Raw genomic sequence first — 19,845 nt, forward strand, 5'->3', positions numbered from 1 at the left:
ACATTGTGGTCATAAACAGTTACAACACTCAGGTAGACTGTGGCATTTAAACAATGCTCAACAAGTGTTAAGACTCTAAAATATGCCAAGAATTATGTCGCCACCAACACCTTGACCGTTGAGAGAAAGAAGGATGGATCCATGCTCGCACGTTGTCTATACCAAATTCTGACCCTACTGTCACAACATTACAATACACTCATCAGACCAGGCACCATTTTTACAGTCTAGTTGTCTGGTTTTGCTGAGCCTGTAAGAACTGTAGCCTCAGTTTCATATTTGTAGCTAACAGTAGTAGCCTAGCTCATTATTAACATAAACAATTAGACAATTCACTCCTCTATGTATCAAAATTATCTTTATTGATAATATTCAGGTGTTTATGAGTGCTCAGAATAACAAGAGGAATGAGATGTATGACAGGAAACAGCACAAACAAGTTCACATGTTGTCATGTGCGCTAGTATAAATGACTGGAGAAAGTTTTTACTCTAATTAAATACAGTGTATTCTTCATATGTGTTTAAGGCACAGTCTGGGACGAGCTAATCAGTATTTATCCAAAATATTTTTACAGATATAAACCACATTGCGAGTAGCTCACAATGTGAAGTGACAACATGTTCAAAAGACCATTTAATATCAAATCCACATATACACAGCTTTAAAAAAATACCTCAATCCAGGAAACATGACACAAATATACATATTTAGAAAAAAGCAAAGAATATAAAATATTCACCTTAAAAAGCTGTTGCTCAAAAAGACAGACACTTAAGTCAAAACCAAGCATTTCCAGCACTCACACAAAAAATAAAGAATTAAATGAATTCACCTGGTTGTCTTGGACAGCAGAATAAAAGATGAAATATGAATTTTCACTGAAAACAAAACTTTTTTTTTTTTTTTTTTAGTTCCAGTAAAGAAAAGCTGAGGATGACGGAAAAAATGAGATGGTCATTAAAAGCTGCTGAGAAACGATGCAGGCTTTAACAGGCAACAAAAAATTAAACAGCTCAGTCAGTCTGTGTTTCGTAGATTGCATGCACATGAGAAAAGATTATCGCCACACTTGTGAAGTGGAATGATGGTGTAACACTGTAACCTCTTTTAACATGCATGCATGAGTAAAAACTGTTTAAATTTTTGTGCAGTCGAACCAAATCATATGCGTTTGACTTCAATTTAAGTACAATGTAATCTCTGAGAGAAAGAGAATAACACAATTATCGAATGCTGTAAATGAATTATCACAGCACACATCATACTTCCACGTTTTTCCTTTCTCGTAGCTCCTTCTACAGTGCAAAGAAGAATCAGGCAGCTTGGTTTTTTTAGCATCCTTTCTTCTCCACCTCAGACACCACAGGCAGGACAAGATGGGAGATGCGACTCCACAGACCACCAAACTTATCATTATTCATTATATTATACGTTTTGCCACTGGTGTCCACCAGCCTCTCCTTAAGATAGTCTTGCACCATCTCTTCCACCTCTTTTAAACCCTTTTCCTTCGGGATCTCATCTTGAGGCAGCAGCACAGAAAACAACAAGAAAACCCGCTTATATGCGGCATTCTCGTGGTCGCAGTAGCGATAAAAAATGAGAGTGGAGCCTGGTGGCAGCTCTTCCAAACGATGAATGATGGCCACAGGTTTTTCTCCCTCAAACGCTGCTTGCAGCTGACTGTCAATGTCTAACTTCACCTTATCACTGTCCTGGCCTGCTTTGCTTTTTCCATCAATGTCAAGGAAAGAGGCATTGAGGGCAGATGAGAAGGAAGCAGCCAGACCCCGAGCAAGGCACTGCAGTGTCCTCTCAGCCTTCTGTCCTGCAGTGAAAATCAGACTGACTGGCTCAGAGGGATGGGCTGTTTTAAGGTGCTTCTCCAGGTGGATTTTGCTCAACTTCCACAACTCAGGCCGCTGACTGGGGAACTGAGTCTGAAGATCAGACAATTGATCAGCAAACCTTTCTGGCTTCACAGCCCTGGATGACTGCCCTCCACCACGTTTCATGTCTTGGAGTAATGGGATGATCTTGTATATCAGCAATGTCCCGATCACAAATAGTACCAGGAGAACTAACAGGAGAACTACCAGCCGAACTAAACCCCACAAACACCACGTGAACCCTTTAATAACACAGAAACAAAAGAACACACAAAGTTAATAAATAATGTTTAAAAAGCATCATCAGGTCTAAAGATAATAATTAAAATGACAAACTTACCTCTAGAGGAATTTCTGGGGCGTGTCTTGGTAGCAACAGGTTTCTGTTTGTCTTTTAATAAAAGAAAACATGATTATATTAATGCACAGATGTCACCACTATAGCAGGTGTTGCAGAGAGAGAATACTGAGATAAAGCAGCAATACCAGATTCTTTGGAATGAATAGTCTCTTTTCTTGGAACGTTATTCACACGTCTCGGATGCACACTTGGGGTAAGGTGGTTAACTTTGGATAAATCTGAAGATGAGGCTAAATTTAGAAAAGAAAACATCTTTTCAAAGATCAAAAGTCATCACGCAGACGCTCAACCTTTCTATACAGAATATGAGCAGCACAATACCAGCGCTCTGGGCTTTGAGCATCATCGTCCTCTTGTAGTCTGCCATGCTGGACGGCTTGAGAGCCGGTGAATGATGTCTGTTCACTGTCGCGCTGATCTGTGCGACAGGCTTGGTGGGGGGTGCAGGTGCTTTAGGTGCTGGTGTTGCTGAAACTAAACAAAATAGGTTAGGTCAAATAACTTAGACCATAATTTAACACTCTGAATGTCAAGGAAGATGGAGCATTTTTCTACCTTTCTTGGATTTCATCAAGTTGGGATCCTCAGTCTTAAGACTGGGTCTGTAGAGCTCATCAAGCACTACACGGGGATTTAAGTTCCTATCTCCGAGAGCATCTGTGTTAAGCAGAAGATTTTTAAGATAAAATCCTAATAAAGTCATAAAAGAAAAGTAACTTAACACAAAGTGTATTTGTATATTATTATATGGCTTATATAGTAAAAATAAAGTATTGGTCCAAGATGTTTGCCTTTGTTTTTATTTTAATTTTTTTTATTTAAATGTGATGCATTCTCAATCATCCAGGTAAGTAAATCTCCAAAGTCTGATTCTGTTCATCTGGACGTAGTGTTTTCAGAGGGAGAATCGCCAATCTCAGCTGACTGCAGGTTTCCCCAACCTTATAAACAGTACATTTGCATAGTCATAGTTTCAGTCATTTAGCAAATGTACTGTGTAGAAGATTTTGGAACAGGTTGATGAACAGAATCAATCTTTGGACATTTAAATGTGGTGTTTTGATAACTTAATTCAGTCCTGTTTTATTTACACTTTATACAGCCTCCCTATGTTTTAAGTTACTGTATTATCCATTTGTTCTTTACATTTAATAAAAATAAATCAAAAGGGAATATTATCTAATCTCTATGATTTATTTCATAATGAATGTTCACTAGTTGTAGTACAAACCTTTGTGTATGTTTGGCAGATCAGTGACTTTAAAGGAATCCCGTTCAATATCCATTTCCTGGTCTTCATTTTTCTGAATGTCTCCAGATGATTCCTCAACATCCATCTTACTTTCAGCGCTCTCGTCAAACACTGCTTCTTCAGCATCCAGTCGGCTCTTCTTGCTAGGGGACTCTGTTAGGTAATAAATAATAGACACGGATTGTTTGTTTTTTAACAGTGCCTTGAACAGTGAGGGTAACTAAGGGTAATCAGCCATTAAAATTAGGCAAATACTTAATTCCAGCAACTAACCTCCATCTTCAAAGTCAGGCTCCCCATCTTTGGTACCATTAACTGATGTAGGAGCATCAGCAGCGTCAGCTTGTGCTTTTTTTCTTTTGGTCCTCTTTATAGGCTGCCTAGGAGTTGCCTCAAAACTCGACCCTTTGGAAGACAGGATTAGAAATGAGTATATCACATGGACAGCTCAGGATAAGTTATTTAGAGAAATAGAGAGGCAAGGCTGAGATAGTTTGGACAAGTGCAGAGGAAGGATAGTGAATATACTGGGCAAAGGAGGTTGAAAATGCAAATGCCAGGCAGGAGGAAAAGAGGAACACAAAAGAAGAGATTCCTGGATGATGTGAAGGAGGACATGCAGAGCTAGGGACAGGGCGAAAAAGACGGAGATGATCCCCTGTGGGGACCGCTGACAGGAGCAGCCAAAAGAAGAAAAAACCCTGAAACAGAACTGGTGTCCAGCCAGCCTCCATTTTGCTTTGTGTTCCCTATGTATTCTAGTATTACGGCAAGAGACGCGGAAACCTGATTTCAAAATAAAAACCACCTTCAAGTAAATGTAGCTTCAACATTAACCATCATTTCAAAATAAAAGCATTCGAAACCTAATTGCAAAATAAAAGCTTCGAGTTAATTTGCAGATATGTTAAGTACATAATAACAAATATTATTTAGTCTTGTTTACACACTCTAATGTTACATCCAAATGACACACCCGTGTACTCCAGTAGCCCCGTCAATGCCATGTTATTTTGGATTTCACAGTAAAAGCCTGTGAATTTTCATTTTTGAACTACTCTGTCATTGACTTCAGAATGCTCTTAAAAGGAAAACTCATATTTCCACAGACTAGTTGCACTCAATATCAAGTCAGTCCAACCTTGCTTTTCACAGTTTGCCCATATATCAGTGTGTTTAGCGGCTTAATGAAACGTTGATCCCTGTCACTGACCGCCAGTGCTAAAAGCGAAAGTCAGTTTGTGATTTTAACTTCGCTGCTGCTGTAAACTGTTTCGAGACACAGCGCTAAAAAACAAAACACAAACAAACAACAACAAAAAAAACCCTCACATAGATAATGGCTAATATGTAGCAAAGCATTTCAATGTAAGGAGATAACTCATTGGTTTTAAAGTTGTGCCTGAACTCGTACCAGGAACTGAAACATTAAGTTAATTTTAATACAGATTCCTATCTGAGGATCATTTACACCGGTGAAGCCTGCTAACATTAGCCAAAGCACCGATCCAAATCTGATTTTCTTTTAAACTTGTGAGTATGAGGGAGCTAATTCCGATGGCTAAGCTAGTTAATTGACATACCACTCGAACAGTGCTCACCTTTACCTGACATCCGTCGTGTCGATCTAGTCATGGGACGAGAGAGCTTATCTTCAGAGTCTCTGGTATCCATTTGTAACTCAAATTCAATTGAGCGATGCCAAACAACTTCAACTAAACAATGCGACGTAGCATCGCGCGTACAAACAAGCTACAATCACTGGACTTCCCTGTAGCTGGGGGGACATTTCTTGACAGGACACCGTTGCCGCCCGGAAAATAGTGCAACGTTTAGTTATCTCTATAGAAACAAAGGCACTGTTAAACGTTCCGCTTCAGAATTTAGTCTGCTATGAGTGCCACACATGCTAACTGAAAGCTAAGGAAGCGTATGATCTACGGCGATATGATCCGTGACATATTTGGTATGGAGCAGTAATCAGAAAAGCGTATCGTTATGACTTTTGAGTTACACGAAGGCATTTTTTTTTACAATAACACCCAAGTAATGCTTTGGTAACTGTTGGCTAAATTAGCATCACTCTGGCTGGGCTAGCTTAGTTATCTTTGTCACTTAAATAGCTAGTTCTCTTTAATTATGGTTACCAACAATTTACGTTTCGTGCATGTCATTAGAGCTTAGTTCCCGGCGAGTAGTTATTTCTCTCGCAATAATTTATACTAGCTTTTCTTCGGCTTGCTTACTGTCACCTCGCAGCAAGTTCAGTTTCGATTTAGTAGCAAAACGTTATTTAGCAAATCCACGAAAGCACAGCCACAAATTAATACTTCCAAAATGCAATGTACATATTTCCTTTTTATTTAGTGACAGTTTGAAAAGTTGAGGAGCGTAATGGTTGTTCTCGTTCTTCTTTAACTTTAGCGAGACTGCCTTTGAGCTTGGCTCTGTTGACATGCACGTAAGCAGATTTACATTATTTGTTTGGACCTTTGAACATGTGACGACAAACTGTAACTCGTGGCTTCGCATAAAAAAGAAAAACATGTAATGTTTATTTGTTTTATTCACGCTTGAACCATCCAGTGAACCCTAAGTGAAGAAAAGGAAGACCATCTACCTAAAGACATGGAAAAGGAAGTCCCCAGTCCGAACGCAGCAGGTAAAATTCTAATATTTCTACGTTGCTCAGCCAGTGTTTGCTGTTTGGTGGTCGACTCGCTGCATTATTAAAGCAGTACAGACATAACTAATGTTTATCTCTATTTCAAGAAATACTGAACACATGTACGGTTAATATTTGGCATTTACTTCAGTTATAGCATGTTTCTGAACTAAAATGTTATTTGTTTCTCGTGATGAAATGTAAATAAATACAAAAAAATCAGTTATAACCAAGATCTGTATAGAACAAATATGTTTATCTTGAACATGTTTATCACTATTAAGTTTTACTTTTTTGAACCTTTTGAAAAGATTGAGATAGAGAGAGAGAGAGAGAGAGAGAGAGAGAGAGAGTAAGCATTGTAAGGATAGCACATATATTTATTGCACCAATGTAAAATAATTAATGAAAATTCAAACGTGTTTTTTGCAGAAAGGGTGCAAAATAAGGTACAATGTTGTAATGAAGAACATGTTCCTGGTGAGGACAGCCCACCGATGGAGGAGAAAAGCGAAGAAAGTGAAGCTGATGTTATAAATCGTGGTGACTGCAAAAAGGAGACAATAAAAAAAGAGAAATTAGCCACAACAGAAGGGACTGCTTCAGGTCAGTGTTTCTGTCCAAGTGTTACAGCACATAATTCAGATATTAGTCAACAATCAGTTATATTATATACCCCACTTTGGAACATCATCAACCAGCATTGTTTGTCTTAGTTATTAGTCATTTGTAAGTTTTGTTACTGCTGTGCTTCTAAAATGGCCATATTCATTTTACAAATCTTGTTATAGACATAAGTCTTGAGCCACCCCTCATTTTTCCTCCTTTCTTTTTTCTTCCAATGAGGCAGGCTTTATTGTTAAATAGCAATGACAGAGCTTTCCGGGCTTTCTGAAGGAGTTTTAAAACGTTTCTTTGGACACTGAGTGCTTTTTCACTCATTTTCAAGGATGAGCCGCTGTTGTAACAGACAACAAAGAACTGATTTTGAATTGTATTTTAGGATCTTTGTTACTTTGCTAAAAACATATAATTTTTTCCACCTGAGCTCTAAAATATGCTAAAGATGGGCATTTTGCACTAAAACAGGTGATTCCCAAAGAACTGTTGGGATCAAATTTGGGATACTCAGCATGGTGTGTAGTGTGTTCTTGTAAGGTGAAGAAGTGGAAGACAAAAGAAGAAAAAGCAGGACTCTGTCTTCCTGTGTTCCAACATATCGCAGCTTTTCTTTTTGTTGCTGCTGGACTTAGAACAGATTTTCAATGATCAGGATGATTTTTATCCCTCAGCCATAAAAAGCTAATGGGGTATCATCGGCACCCTGCCGGGTGGGCGGGGCTAGCACCCAGGTTTTTGAATGTGATAACGAGAATGAGGCGACATAGGATTTTGGAATTCGTACCATAGGTGCATCTAATAAAACCTTGGATGAGTTTGAATCTCAGTGATCTCAACTTAAGGTCAAGGTCGGAGGTCAAGTTTTCTGAGAATGTTCCATATCTCACCTATTGTCAGTCTTATTGTTCCAAGATTAAAAGGGGAATTACTGTTGCCCTGGGCTTTGTTAAAAGAAATCTCCATTAAGGATGCTGCAGATGCCTGATCCAAGATGATTTTTGGGGCACAGTAATATTAAATATGTAGAGATCGGAAGTTCTAGGTTGCTATGGAAGTTAAACTATTTTTATTTCAACAGACACAAGTCAAACCACGACACAGGGAGCATCTGAAACAACTGTTCCACCAACCCAAGATAAACTAGATGATCGGATAGATGGAGGCGAAAGTGAGAAAAAAGAAATCTCAGTCTCAGTCTGTCAGCCTGGAGACCGTGAGTCTGACCTTTCTGAAACATCACTGATTAGAATTCTTTTTTTGCTTCAGTCAGCTAACTTTCTGTGACTCCACAAACAAAACTGTGATTTCTTTTTTACAGAGTTCAGTGAAGGTGAAGACGGATCCTGTGAGAACTTAGACAGTGATCAGGCTCATTTTCAGGAACACACAGTTACAGCAGGTAAATTGTTCAACCGTTCAGAGTCAAGAGAACATTTGTTACCAAATGTTTCTACTGATCAAAAATTGCTTTGATCCTGTTTAATCAGCCACAGCTTTACCATCTCAACGTGCTGACTTCAGCGATACTATTCAAGGTAAGGAAGGAATATTAAAGAGACCACGTGTGGGATCTTGAATAGATATGACAGATTTCATGGGCAATTAACATAAATGAGTCACGTGCTTATTGCAGACAGGGATTCGTCTAAAAAAGAGGTGCGACCTGTTGCAGAAGCACATTCTCCCGATAAGGACAGCACACAGACGGAGAAGAAAAGCAATCCTAGTCAAACTGATGGCAAACAATTGTTATCAAAAAATGAGAAACAAGTCACGATAGCGCCAAAATCAGGTTAGTGTTCCTGTCAGAGTATTGTAACAGCTGATTCAGATATTATTATGGATTTATTTGAAAGACAAAGTCTATATTTACTTTGGTTTAAAACATACATTTAGCCTCGTTGTTCTAAGATTAAAAAGGAAACTACTGCTGTAATAAAAGTTTTCTAGTCATATTTAAAGATGAAGCACTTGCTTAATCTTATGGGACACAAGAATCAGAAATATTTAAAGATCCAAAGTCTTAGGATGTTGTGAAAGTTAAACTGTTTTTATTTCGTTAGATGAAAGTCGCGTCACAACGAACAAACCATCAGAATTAACTTTACAAATCCCAAATGACAAAGCGAATGACCAGGGCGATGAACCGGAACCTGAGCTAAAGAAAAACATTTCAGCCCCGAACAACTCAGATAATAAATTTGGAGATGGTGAGTCAGAACTTTTTGGAACATCACGGATTAGAATTTGTTCCTTAAACTTTTTGCTTCAGTCTGCTGACTTTCTATGACTCCACGAGGAAACTGGAAGTGTGTAAGTTTTTTCTTTTCTTTACCATCTTTTATTTGTGTAAACTTGTTTTTTCCCTGTGAACAATTTTTCAGCTTCAGAGGAAAGACGGCAAGAACCTGAGAGCCCAACACAGCAGTTAGATGACCACGGTAATAATGTTGAAAACATCGGTCCTACCACCCCAGAGGCTAGTCAAACTGAAGATCCACAAGTTACTAGCGGTAATCTTAGTACATTTGTTCTTTTTTTTTGTAATAGTTTTTTTTTTTAAATAATTCTTTTTGTTATGAAGTAGATGTTTAAATAACACAGGCCTTTTCTCCGTAGGAAGTGGAAAATACTTGCTAGCAGTTGCTATAGTAGTGGCAATTGTTGCTATCGCGCTGCATTTTCTTCAGCCAGAATCTCCGCCTCAGACGAATGATGTACCGAAGATAGACGTCTTCCTCAGGCAGCTGGAAAAAGTAAAGACTCGGTTTCCTAACCAGCGTGCTGAGCTCTGGAATAGGGGCAGGATCCACCTTAAGAGACACCTTCAGACCACACAGCCCACGGAGCCCGTGAGTCTGATTCTCACTGCAGGCCTCAGAGCTGAGAAGACGCTGAACTGCCTAGCTCGGGACCTGGCCTCCGCCTACTCTTCTGCCCTGAACGCCTCCGTCCTCCACATAGATGGAGCCAGCAAAGCCAGCCAGGACAGTGACCACGTCAAACTGGACATTGACAGGAAGTTGCAGGGAGCTTTTGATGGAGACAAACCTGTAGCCGTCATTCATCGCTTTGAAGAGCTACCTCCGGGCTCCACGCTAATTTTTTATCGTTATTGCGACCACGAGAATGCCGCATACAAGAAAACTTTTCTGATCTTCACTGTACTGCTGGGGGAAGAAGACGAGATTCCTGCTAAGATTAGCTTGTGTGCTGTTGAGGAGATGGTGGATGACCACCTTCAAAAAAAATTCCTCACTCATGGCCACCCAGTGTCTTTTGACATGATGGACCTGGACAAATATGGTGGACTGTGGAGTCGTATTTCTCACCTTATCCTCCCCGTGGCAGCAGAGCAGAGAATAGAGCTTGAAGGGTGCTAGAGAGCAGAAGCATTCATTCTAGTCTGAACTTTTAATCTGGGCACTAAGCTGGGTAATTCATCATTTGGGAGGTAGTAGACCTCAAGGATATTGAATATACAGATGTGGACTTCCAGAATGAATGAGAATCATTATGGTATGGGATTTAAAGTCATTTCTCTGATCAGATGTAATTATGAACAGATAATTGTAAGTTTATTTGGTCTCTGCATTATATTTAAAATTTTGAAGGTAATTTCTGCATTTTAATAAATACTTGGAGTCACAAGATAGAAGGAAGAACAATTCTTTTGGTATCACGGCAATGGGGTTTTTAATTGTTATTGCAAATGTCTTCTGTGATTCGGAAACTTGCATGGCACCAACATGCCTTAACTGAACATACAAAGTCCTTTTTGTCTATATGTATATGTACACGTTACACTACGGAATAAAGAATGAAGATAAGTACATAAATTATATGTGCCTTAAAGTAAAAAATAAACGCTGAAGAATTTTAAATGTCTTTTGTGACTGGAATGAACACTGTTGCCACCAGAGGGCAGCAAATCCACATCTGAAACTTGTCTCCAGCGTCTGTGAAAAGGCTTGGTGGCATTTTGAAAAGCAGCATAAAGTTTGCATATGAAGTCAAACTACACCTTCTTTAATCTGGAACTGCAAATTAAATTGAACCTGAAATAAAATCCGAGTTTGGGGGTTGCATTTTAATCATGACTAACACTAACAAGCTGCACATCATGTCTCTGAAGTCTTTTGAAGCAGTTCAACTCCTCCTCGCCAGTTTGATCAGGCCCGCCTCCTGTCAGCGTAGCTCCAGCACCAGATGCCGGCTGCTCTCCCACAGGGTGCACTCTTTCTTCAGTCTCATCAGTCTGCGTTCATTGTGACTCTGAAAAAGATGACCCATAGAACCTAATCCGGATATTTGATGTCATTTTTTCACGCACTCTCTGATTTTTAAAATCAGAGGTAGGCTATGACTTTTTCGTGCACCTGAATTTATTGGTGACGGGCTATTTGTTATTTCTTTTATCTGCGCACTGTGAGCCTCACATAATGTACAAGTTAGGCTTTGTCATCGTGATAAGCTGCGCGTTTTTTCCATGGGGATCTGGAGCGCCAAAGCCCCTGGCTGAAAATCCCAGGTCCCAACTTGAGAGCAGTGCAGAGCAAAATGACAGACTGCAAGAGGAGATAGAAGGCCGACAGAACATTCTCTCCAAGGTAGGATAAATAGCTCATTTAATGTGTTTCCTTATATCCTGCATTTTACACTTTGTGCGCAAAAATTGAAAAGTTCCCGATTGCTGGTGGAAAATACATCCGTCCTCTTCTCTTTATAGCTGCTGGGTGATTATGACAAAGTGAAAGCCCTGTCGGAAGGCTCTGACTGTCGGTGTAAATGTGTTGTCAGACCCCTGAGCAGGAGCGCCTGTCGACGGATAGAAGAAGGGAGCGCCTCTGCGCAGGACTTCTACACCGTGGAGACCATCACTTCTGGACCGGAGTGCAAGTGCGCCTGCATCGCCCCACCATCAGCGGTCAACCCCTGCGAGGGAGAGTACAGGCTAAAAAAGCTTAGGGAAGCTGGGAACGAAAATGTCAAGGTGAAGTTTCCTCCTGACCATTTATCATGCCAGAGCCTCCCCGCAGGTGTTCATGCTCCAGCGACATCTGACTGTTGATTTGTAGATGGACCTGGACCCCTGGTGGCATGGATGTCTGATATTTATCAATTTCCGAAAAGGATAATCAATATTTTACCACAACCAGAGTTTGAATGGACTGGGGATGTACCTACTTCATGCATTCTATGTTATGAATTCTTTAACTTTGACGGAATTCACTTGATCATTTTTTGTTGTTGTTGTTGTTTTAGCTGTCCACCATACTTGAGCTGCTGGAGGGATCCTTCTATGGCATGGATCTACTGAAGCTGCACTCCGTTACCAACAAGCTCATTGATCGCGTGGATCACATCGAAAAGGTAGCGCAACAGAAAACACAACAGGTGTGCGTGTAGTGGTGGCTTCTGGAGGTCCTGTTAAAGACTCCCTTAGGTGCTGTTTTCAGATTTACAAGAAGCTTGACCAGGAAGCAGTGCTCAGAGTTTCTGTTACATGTGGAACTTTATCTGCCAGAGCTTTTCTTTGGATCTTTGGATCCTTTTTCTTAGTCAGTAAATTACCAGAGATTTTTATACAGTACGTGTTTGTTGGGCTTTAGTCTATAAACTTACACAAGAGCAAAACTGTAATTACAGCACGAACATATAGAAGTTCCAAATTACCTAAAAGCAGCACATTTAATACATTACCTGAATGTTTATGCTCTTCTCACATGGACTTCGAGTGAAGCAGTTGGGAGTTTGTTGAACTCACTGAACTCCATATACTGAAATGAGCCAATAGCAACATAAACCATCAAGTTTTTCCCCTCGAACAGGTGCAGCAAAATGAACCAGAGGGTTGCGTGCTTATGCAGACGAGAGTACAACTCTCATAACTGAAAACACCTGTCAGAGCGTGCTGTCAGTCTGTTCGCCAAATAATAAAGATAGGAGCCTGCACCTACCAAAGTTGAACCACAGAGTTGAAACGAGGTCTACAACTGGCTACAAGATGTTTTTTTATGTGTGTCATTGTTTTTGCTGCTTTAAAACTTTGATTGGTTTCCTGATTTAATTCATATTAATATATTAACAAAATACTTTTTCTTCCTCTGCTAGTGTTATGATTGCTGATCGTTAACAAAAATATAACACTTATGTTAGTAGCTTGATGTATCCATGTTTGCATTTAGGCGGTGTCTCTGAATCCACCTTTGGATGAGGTGAAGCCCAGGGAAGGTCCTACTAGTCAAACAGGTTTAACTGAAAGCCCGACTCCGCTTCCCCATCAGCCTCAGGATGGAAAGATAGTTGGAGAGGTTAGCAGAGCTGCAGCATATCAAGACCCAGAGGTAAGTGTAACATCTTAACATGGATATATCACAGCCTTAACCTATTGAGACACTGTAATAACATAGTAACTACATAACTACTGAGTTCCACAGATAAGTATTTGCCTGTCTTTAGCACCATAGCAAACTCTGTCTTTGCTTGGTAACAATTGGTGCAAAATGTGAATATTATCGAAGGGAAAACAAAATACTGTAACTAACTATTCCCTATTCAGTTCACAAACCAAGAAAGTTTGTAGTTTTTGTCATTAAATTAGACAACAAATTTTGCCTACATAAAGTACATTTATCTCTAACTAACACTTTTTACTCCACTTAAGCATTTTATACGATGTGCTTCATTCACACAAGCGTTTTTTTCTGTCTAATATTCACACTTTAATGAACCCATCGAAGAGAAACTTGGGGTACAGTATCTTGCTCAAGACTACTTTGGCATGCAGACTGGAGCAGCCAGGGATCAAACCACCAACCTTTTAATTAGATGACCTGCTCTACCTCCAGAAATACAGCCCCAAACAGCTTACTCGCCTGATGGCTTATACTCAGGCACATCTAATGTTATATTCATAGCAATTATTTTCATTTATAGCAAATGAATAGGTCACTTGTAGAGAGATGTGTGTAAATGTTAGAAAATAGAGAAAAGTGAATGAGGCAAAGTGTATAAAGTGTTTTGAATACTCGAGAGTAAAGCGCTCTATAAGAACCAGTCTGTTTACCTTTCACCATGTTTGCATGCAGTTGGTGTCTCTGAATCCATCTGTGGATGAGGTGAAGTTTTGGGAAAGTACTTCTGTTCAAGGAAGTGTGACTGAAAGCCCACCTACTCCTCTTCCAAATCAGCATAAGGATGGGAAGACAGTTGGTGAGGTCAGCAGGGCAGCAGCCAATCAAGACCCAGAGGTAAGTGTGACAATACTGATATCACAGGCTTAATCTATGGAGACGCTGTAATAACATAGTAGCAACTAAACAATTACCGGGTTCTACAGGTAATTATTTCCCTGTATTTAGTGAAATAACTGTTTTCTTATTAACTATTTAAATACAGCTACAATAAAATTATTTTCAACTGCAAATGTTTGTTACTAAAAATGAGAATACCTACATGGTTCAGTAAGTATTGCATCAAGTACTGCATGATTGCAGTACATCAAGCCATCATGGGTAATATACTGAGATAACATTGTATCAGGAGTCACTTTTAATTTGCACCACTGATATTTCATATTGAATGCAAGGCTTTGGCTGAAGGAAACACGTATCAAAGAAGTGATCACAGTCAGATGTTTCTGTTTAGCCTGCTAACATTCCTCCAAAGCAAAAGGAACAATTACGTGTTCTTTCCACAAAGTCCTTCATAAAAATCATTGTCTCCATGATTAAGGCCCAGAAACGTGTAAAAGAAAGTTATTGATGTAATTGAAAGGATTGGCAGGACGATAGCAGACCTCAGACCACAGAGCATACTGCTGGGCCCTGGTCCCTGACAGCTTGAGTATAAACTTGAGAGCCCATCCAGGAGGATTGCATGGTCTTGGACTTTAAACACAGTTGATTCACTAGAAAATTTACAGGAAACATCCAACAAGGTTATTAAAGTGACAGTAAAACAAGGCAAATGTTTTAGATTAGGTTTTTGATTAAAACTTTCCTCTGCACTGTGGGATCATTTGGGATCATTGTAGCTTGTTGGAGTTTCAGCTCTTCTATGCTATTCTCCTCACTAGATCTGAACACAGTTTCTTTGCCACACACCGACTCATTATTTACACAACTCCAAATTCTCTTTTGCTGGTAGTAAAAAATAAAAAACATAACGTACTTTTTGAATAACATGTTATGATTCAAGATTTCACAAATGTCTTTCTTACACCAATCCAAATTCTTGACAGCTGTTTGTACAGTTTATAGCCAAAGGGTCGTAATTGATCTCTTCTTAATACAGAGTGAACGATTTCCTCAGAAGTTGTGTGTACCTTGTTGTCTAACAGGAAAAGCTTGACGGGAAGGTCATTGCGGAAAATCAACCCTTCTTACACACAGACGGCTCTGGTCAGATCACTGAGGTCAGACCTCAGGTGACCCTCAAAAGTAGCGCTAATAAGGAGGCTTCTCAGGTGTCAAAGGCTGGATCATCTGGAATGATTATCAGAGGAATGACTTTTTATAAATCTGAGCCTGATCCGATGGTGGCAGATGATGGGGAGCCTGGAGAGAACTGTGAGTGCAATCTGTCTGTTACCTTAAGCGGCATTAAAGCAACGAGAGAAGTGTTTATTAGTGTTTAAAGAGAGAAGTGTTTATTCTGGATGTATAATTATATTCATTTGTACAGTTCAGGATGTGTCGTAGCAGTGAGAGATGGTCACAGAAGCTTTGCTGGCTCTCAGCTAACAAACAGCAGAACTCTGATTGTATTTCAACTCTGCTTCTAACATTTTCTTGTGGTACTCAAATCTTTTTCCTCTCTTTCTTTTAGTTTTTGAGTATCATGGTTTGAGCGGTGACGGCCCAGATAACCTCTTTATCGAAGAGAATCTGCTTCAACCCAGATCTCCTTGGCCCTGGACCAGAGAAGGACTGAGATTGTTTCGAACAAAAACAACAGGTCCTTTGCACGCACCTAAGAAGACCAGCCAATCAAAAAACACAAAAGAAACTGAGCCCTTAAAAACTCATCAAAGGTTTATCAGTGCCATGGGAACCACATCAGTGGATGTGTCTTCAGTTGCACCGAGTGACACATCCACAGTGAGAAGCATCAGCCTTGGACCACCTATTGCAGAAAACAAACAAAGGACCACAAACTTCGTGCCTCAGACCACTCAAACAGTCACTGCTGGAATCACCAACAGACCAGTCCCTTCGCTGACTGAAGCAGCAAACATTTCTTTAAGTATTAGTCAGCAGAAAAAGAACAAAACCTCAGTCCAAGCCTCTGAAAATACAACGATGGAGGAAAATGCGCAAGCATTCACAACAACAAATACACCCACCAGTGTGAAGGAACCCTCTGGTCTGGAGCTAAAAGACCAATTGCAAACCATAGCTGGCAGTACTTCAGCTAATCCAGGCTCTGTTGAACTAAATCCAACAACAAAGCCTTTAACTACCAGCCTGGAGTCTACTATGACCCTCACAACCCACGCTGACCTGACCACAGCACCAGTACATCCCACAACAGCTGCCACAACTGCTACCTCCACACAGGCTGCTACTACAAAACAACCAGAAGAAACAACATCCACCAACTTCTCAGGCTCAGATTTGCCACAGACACCAACAGCTTTGCTTCCTGCAGCATTAACTACCTCGTCTTCAACCACCACCACCACAACTACCACCACTACCACTACCAAACAGGCTGCTCAGGTCAAACAGAGATACAAAATCAGCTGGGAAGAGGAAGGACACATGGAACTAGACGAACCGATGCAGAGGCATGAGGAATCCAGGCCAAAGAAACCCGGTAAATAATAAAGAACGTTGTGCCATCTGTGTCCACCTGCAGCCAGAGCCAGAGTATAGCCAGAAATTATTGTCAGCATATGTCACTTCAAATGTACGGACTTACCTCACATTTTCATTTAGAGAAACAGAAACTGATATTTGTTTGTGAATGACCGAACTTTACAAGACAGGGCTCTCTTCTCTGTGTTACCCCTCCCCTTTCCGTGATTCAAGCTGGTTAAAACAAAAGCCTTTAATTGTTTTCAGACCCTTTGACGTAGGTCTGGATGATGTTAAAGTGCCTTTAAAACTTCCCTCAGAGCTCTGTCTTCTTTACAGAGGAGTGCAAGGACACTTTGGCAACAATCTCCGAGCCAGTCACTCACAACACCTATGGCAGAAACGAGGGAGCATGGATGAAGGATCCAAAATCTGATAATGGCAAAATTTATGTGACAAACTTCTATTACGGAAACAACCTTCTGGAATTCCGCAACCTGGAAGTTTTCAAGCAAGGTAAGAATGTGTGCTTTTTGGAGTTAGAACTAGCTTTAATTTTACATTTTTTTGATAAGATGTAATAAATCTCATCGTCTACGTATCTTTTCAAGGCCGTTTCAGTAACTCCTACAAGCTTCCTTACAACTGGATTGGCACAGGCCATGTGGTCTATGGCGGGGCCTTCTATTACAATCGCGCCTTCTCCCGTGACATCATCAAGTTTGACCTACGACAGCGTTACGTGGCTGCCTGGACCATGCTGCACGATGCCCTGTATGAAGACTCATCATCGCCTTGGGATTGGCGTAGCCACTCGGACATCGACTTTGCTGTGGACGAGAGCGGCCTGTGGATCATCTACCCGGCACTGGATGATGAGGGCTTCTTACAGGAAGTGGTTGTCCTAAGTCGACTGGACCCCTCAGACCTCAGCATGCAAAGGGAGACCACTTGGAGAACGGGGCTCAAGCGAAACCACTTCGGGAACTGCTTCGTTGTGTGTGGCGTCCTGTATGCTGTTGACAGCTATAACCAAAGAGACGCCAACCTGGAATATGCCTTCGACACACACACAAACACTCAAATGATTCCCAGAATGCCCTTCATCAACAACTACACCTACACCACACAGATTGACTACAATCCTAAGGAGGGTGTTTTGTACGCATGGGACAATGGACACCAAGTCACATACAACATAAAGTTTGCCTATGTTGATGCTCAGTAAGGATCTGTTTTAAGTGTAATTGTTAATACTATGGTTTATGGATTGTAGATCAGTCCACATGGCTTCATGTATGGAGAGAAGCGAGGGGCCAAATGTATAAAATTCAATATATTGTGTTCAAAATTGTTCTTATTAAGATTTTTTTTGTATTTCTACTTAAAATAAATTAATAAGAATTACTCCTCAGTCGACACATCAAGTTGCGCTCTATACTCTCATCAGCCACTTTACTAGGTATACACTGCTGCTTTAATTCTTCATGGCACAGACTCAAGAAGATGCTGGAAACATTCCTCAGATTTTGGTCCATATTGACACGGTAGCAACATAGTTGCTGAACATTTATTAGCTATACCTGCATGATGGCATTCAACCACATCTCAAAGGCACTCTATTGGATTGCGATCTGGTGGTTGTTGATGCCATTTCAAGTTAACGAGTGAGCAGTGAAGTAACAGTGAACTCATTGTCATGTTTAAGAAACTACTTTGAGTTCATCTGAACTTGGCGACAGGAAGCAGCCACCAAAGGATGGGTACACTGCGTCATAAAGAGATGGATATGGTGAGTAATAATACTCAGGGGCACATAATTGGAAGAGAGCTGTGGAAGAGAGCCTTTTGGCTCCTTCATGTTGTTTACACCACATTTTGACCCAATCATCTGAAAGTTCCAGCAGAAATGGAGGCTCAGACTAAGAAATGTTCTTTTCAATCTTATCTATAGTGAAATGTCGATTAGTCTGTGGAGACTGTAGCCTCAATTTCTTGGTCCTTGCTGACAGCACCCAGCATGGTCTTCTGTTGTTGTAGTCCATCTGCTTCAAACTACAACATGTGCAATCAGACATGCTCTTCTGCATAGCTCGGTTTTAATGAGTGTTTGTTTGAGTTACTGATGCCGTCCAACAGCTCATACAGTTCTCTGATCTCTGGTATCGCTAAGGCATTTAGAACTGCTGCAAACAGGATATTTCCTCTTTTTTTGGAGCATTCTCTATAAAGCCTACGTATGCCTATGTGGGAAAACCCCAGTAGTTCAGCAAAAATATACAGACCAGCCAACCTGGCAACAACAACCACGCCAAGTTCTGCAAAGTCTCCTAAATCACCTTTCCCCATTGTAATGTTCAGTTTCACCAGTTGGATAGGGTCGTTTCCCCAATGCCTAAATGCACTCAGTTGCTGCAGTTTGATCGGCTGCATTAATAAGCAGCTGAACAGGTGTACCTAACAAAGTGGCCGGTGAATGAACATCGGGATGCTATAAAAGAGTAGCTGAATAATGTCGAAATGTTTCTGATCGACAGCTCTGTTCAAAGAAACAGAATTCATACACGGTTTTGTATCCTTTTTGAACTTTCAGCCTTATACGCCACACATCCTTCCTCACATGAAAGCGCTTACTCCCTCCATATCAGACTGCTTTGAGGAGACTGCAATAAAGTTTTGAGATGCTAACAGAAAATGTCTTCATTGTCTGGCTAAACACGGATAACACCTAATTGGCTCTAATCATAGCTTGCAAGTATTAATTAAAGTCAAATGCTGTGAGGATAGAAGGAAACCAGGCAGGAAAGGACTAAAAAGAAAAGAACATAAATACAGACATAAAATGAATGACTGTTCAAACCTGTAATTTAAACCACTGTTACTGGTTGTAAAGTTATTGTGGGCGAAAATACCCTGGAACAGCTTTTCTACCTGAGGAAAAAAAATCAAACGTATTCTGTTTAGGGTTTCCCCTAACAGCTCAACAGGTACGAACACACGGCTACAGAAAATCCAGTGTTTATTTTGGTTTCTGCACATACAAAAAAATAAAAATAAAACAAGTTTTTTTATTGTACTTTTTCTTTGCCCCCATATACAGCAGAGATGCAGCGAAAACACTGTGGTGACCCAAATGTACTTCTGTAAGCAGAAAGGAATTTACAGACAAAGAGAAGGCCTTTGTTTGCAAAGAAAGAAAGAAAAGAAGCACAGCACAATCCTGCAACGACAAGAAACGCACAGCGATACAG

At 40.3% G+C, this 19,845-nt stretch overlaps 3 protein-coding genes across 7 annotated transcripts; 2 read left to right on the forward strand and 1 right to left on the reverse strand.

Annotated features, from left to right (window-relative positions):
- Positions 1–341: 341 nt before the first annotated feature.
- On the reverse strand, positions 342–5,311 carry LOC146640975 (uncharacterized). 2 transcript variants are annotated; one of them, XM_085399499.1, is made up of 8 exons: positions 5,113–5,311; positions 3,779–3,910; positions 3,485–3,658; positions 2,809–2,910; positions 2,575–2,727; positions 2,379–2,483; positions 2,233–2,283; positions 342–2,134 (listed from the first exon to the last, which is right to left on the reverse strand). In XM_085399499.1, exons 1-8 carry the CDS (start codon positions 5,177–5,179, stop codon positions 1,335–1,337), a joined length of 1,584 nt encoding a protein of 527 aa, XP_085255625.1. In that variant the 5' UTR covers positions 5,180–5,311; the 3' UTR covers positions 342–1,334. The 2 variants fall into 2 exon arrangements, with proteins under 2 accessions (XP_085255625.1, XP_085255624.1); XM_085399498.1 differs by having other exon boundaries at positions 5,107–5,311.
- Positions 5,312–5,356: 45 nt separating this feature from the next.
- On the forward strand, positions 5,357–10,675 carry LOC146640976 (torsin-1A-interacting protein 2-like). 3 transcript variants are annotated; one of them, XM_085399495.1, is made up of 10 exons: positions 5,357–5,471; positions 6,092–6,167; positions 6,603–6,776; positions 7,870–8,004; positions 8,110–8,190; positions 8,279–8,326; positions 8,425–8,583; positions 8,855–9,001; positions 9,176–9,304; positions 9,411–10,675. In XM_085399495.1, the coding sequence occupies exons 2-10, from the start codon at positions 6,134–6,136 to the stop codon at positions 10,172–10,174; spliced, it is 1,671 nt and encodes a 556-aa protein (XP_085255621.1). In that variant the 5' UTR covers positions 5,357–5,471; positions 6,092–6,133; the 3' UTR covers positions 10,175–10,675. The 3 variants fall into 3 exon arrangements, with proteins under 3 accessions (XP_085255621.1, XP_085255622.1, XP_085255623.1); XM_085399496.1 differs by lacking the exon at positions 8,855–9,001 and having other exon boundaries at positions 5,361–5,471; XM_085399497.1 differs by lacking the exons at positions 8,425–8,583; positions 8,855–9,001 and having other exon boundaries at positions 5,361–5,471.
- A 299-nt stretch (positions 10,676–10,974) lies between these two features.
- olfml2ba (olfactomedin-like 2Ba) lies at positions 10,975–19,537 on the forward strand. 2 transcript variants are annotated; one of them, XM_085399491.1, is made up of 9 exons: positions 10,975–11,401; positions 11,521–11,784; positions 12,057–12,164; positions 12,980–13,138; positions 13,883–14,044; positions 15,136–15,364; positions 15,624–16,613; positions 16,934–17,110; positions 17,206–19,537. In XM_085399491.1, exons 1-9 carry the CDS (start codon positions 11,234–11,236, stop codon positions 17,820–17,822), a joined length of 2,874 nt encoding a protein of 957 aa, XP_085255617.1. In that variant the 5' UTR covers positions 10,975–11,233; the 3' UTR covers positions 17,823–19,537. The 2 variants fall into 2 exon arrangements, with proteins under 2 accessions (XP_085255617.1, XP_085255618.1); XM_085399492.1 differs by having other exon boundaries at positions 11,268–11,401; positions 11,592–11,784; positions 17,206–19,536.
- Positions 19,538–19,845: the final 308 nt, after the last annotated feature.

Source organism: Rhamphochromis longiceps, linkage group LG23 (genome assembly GCF_057381845.1).
Source record: "Rhamphochromis longiceps isolate RC_006_pf linkage group LG23, R_longiceps_female_GT1.1, whole genome shotgun sequence".
Lineage (NCBI taxonomy): Eukaryota > Metazoa > Chordata > Actinopteri > Cichliformes > Cichlidae > Rhamphochromis > Rhamphochromis longiceps.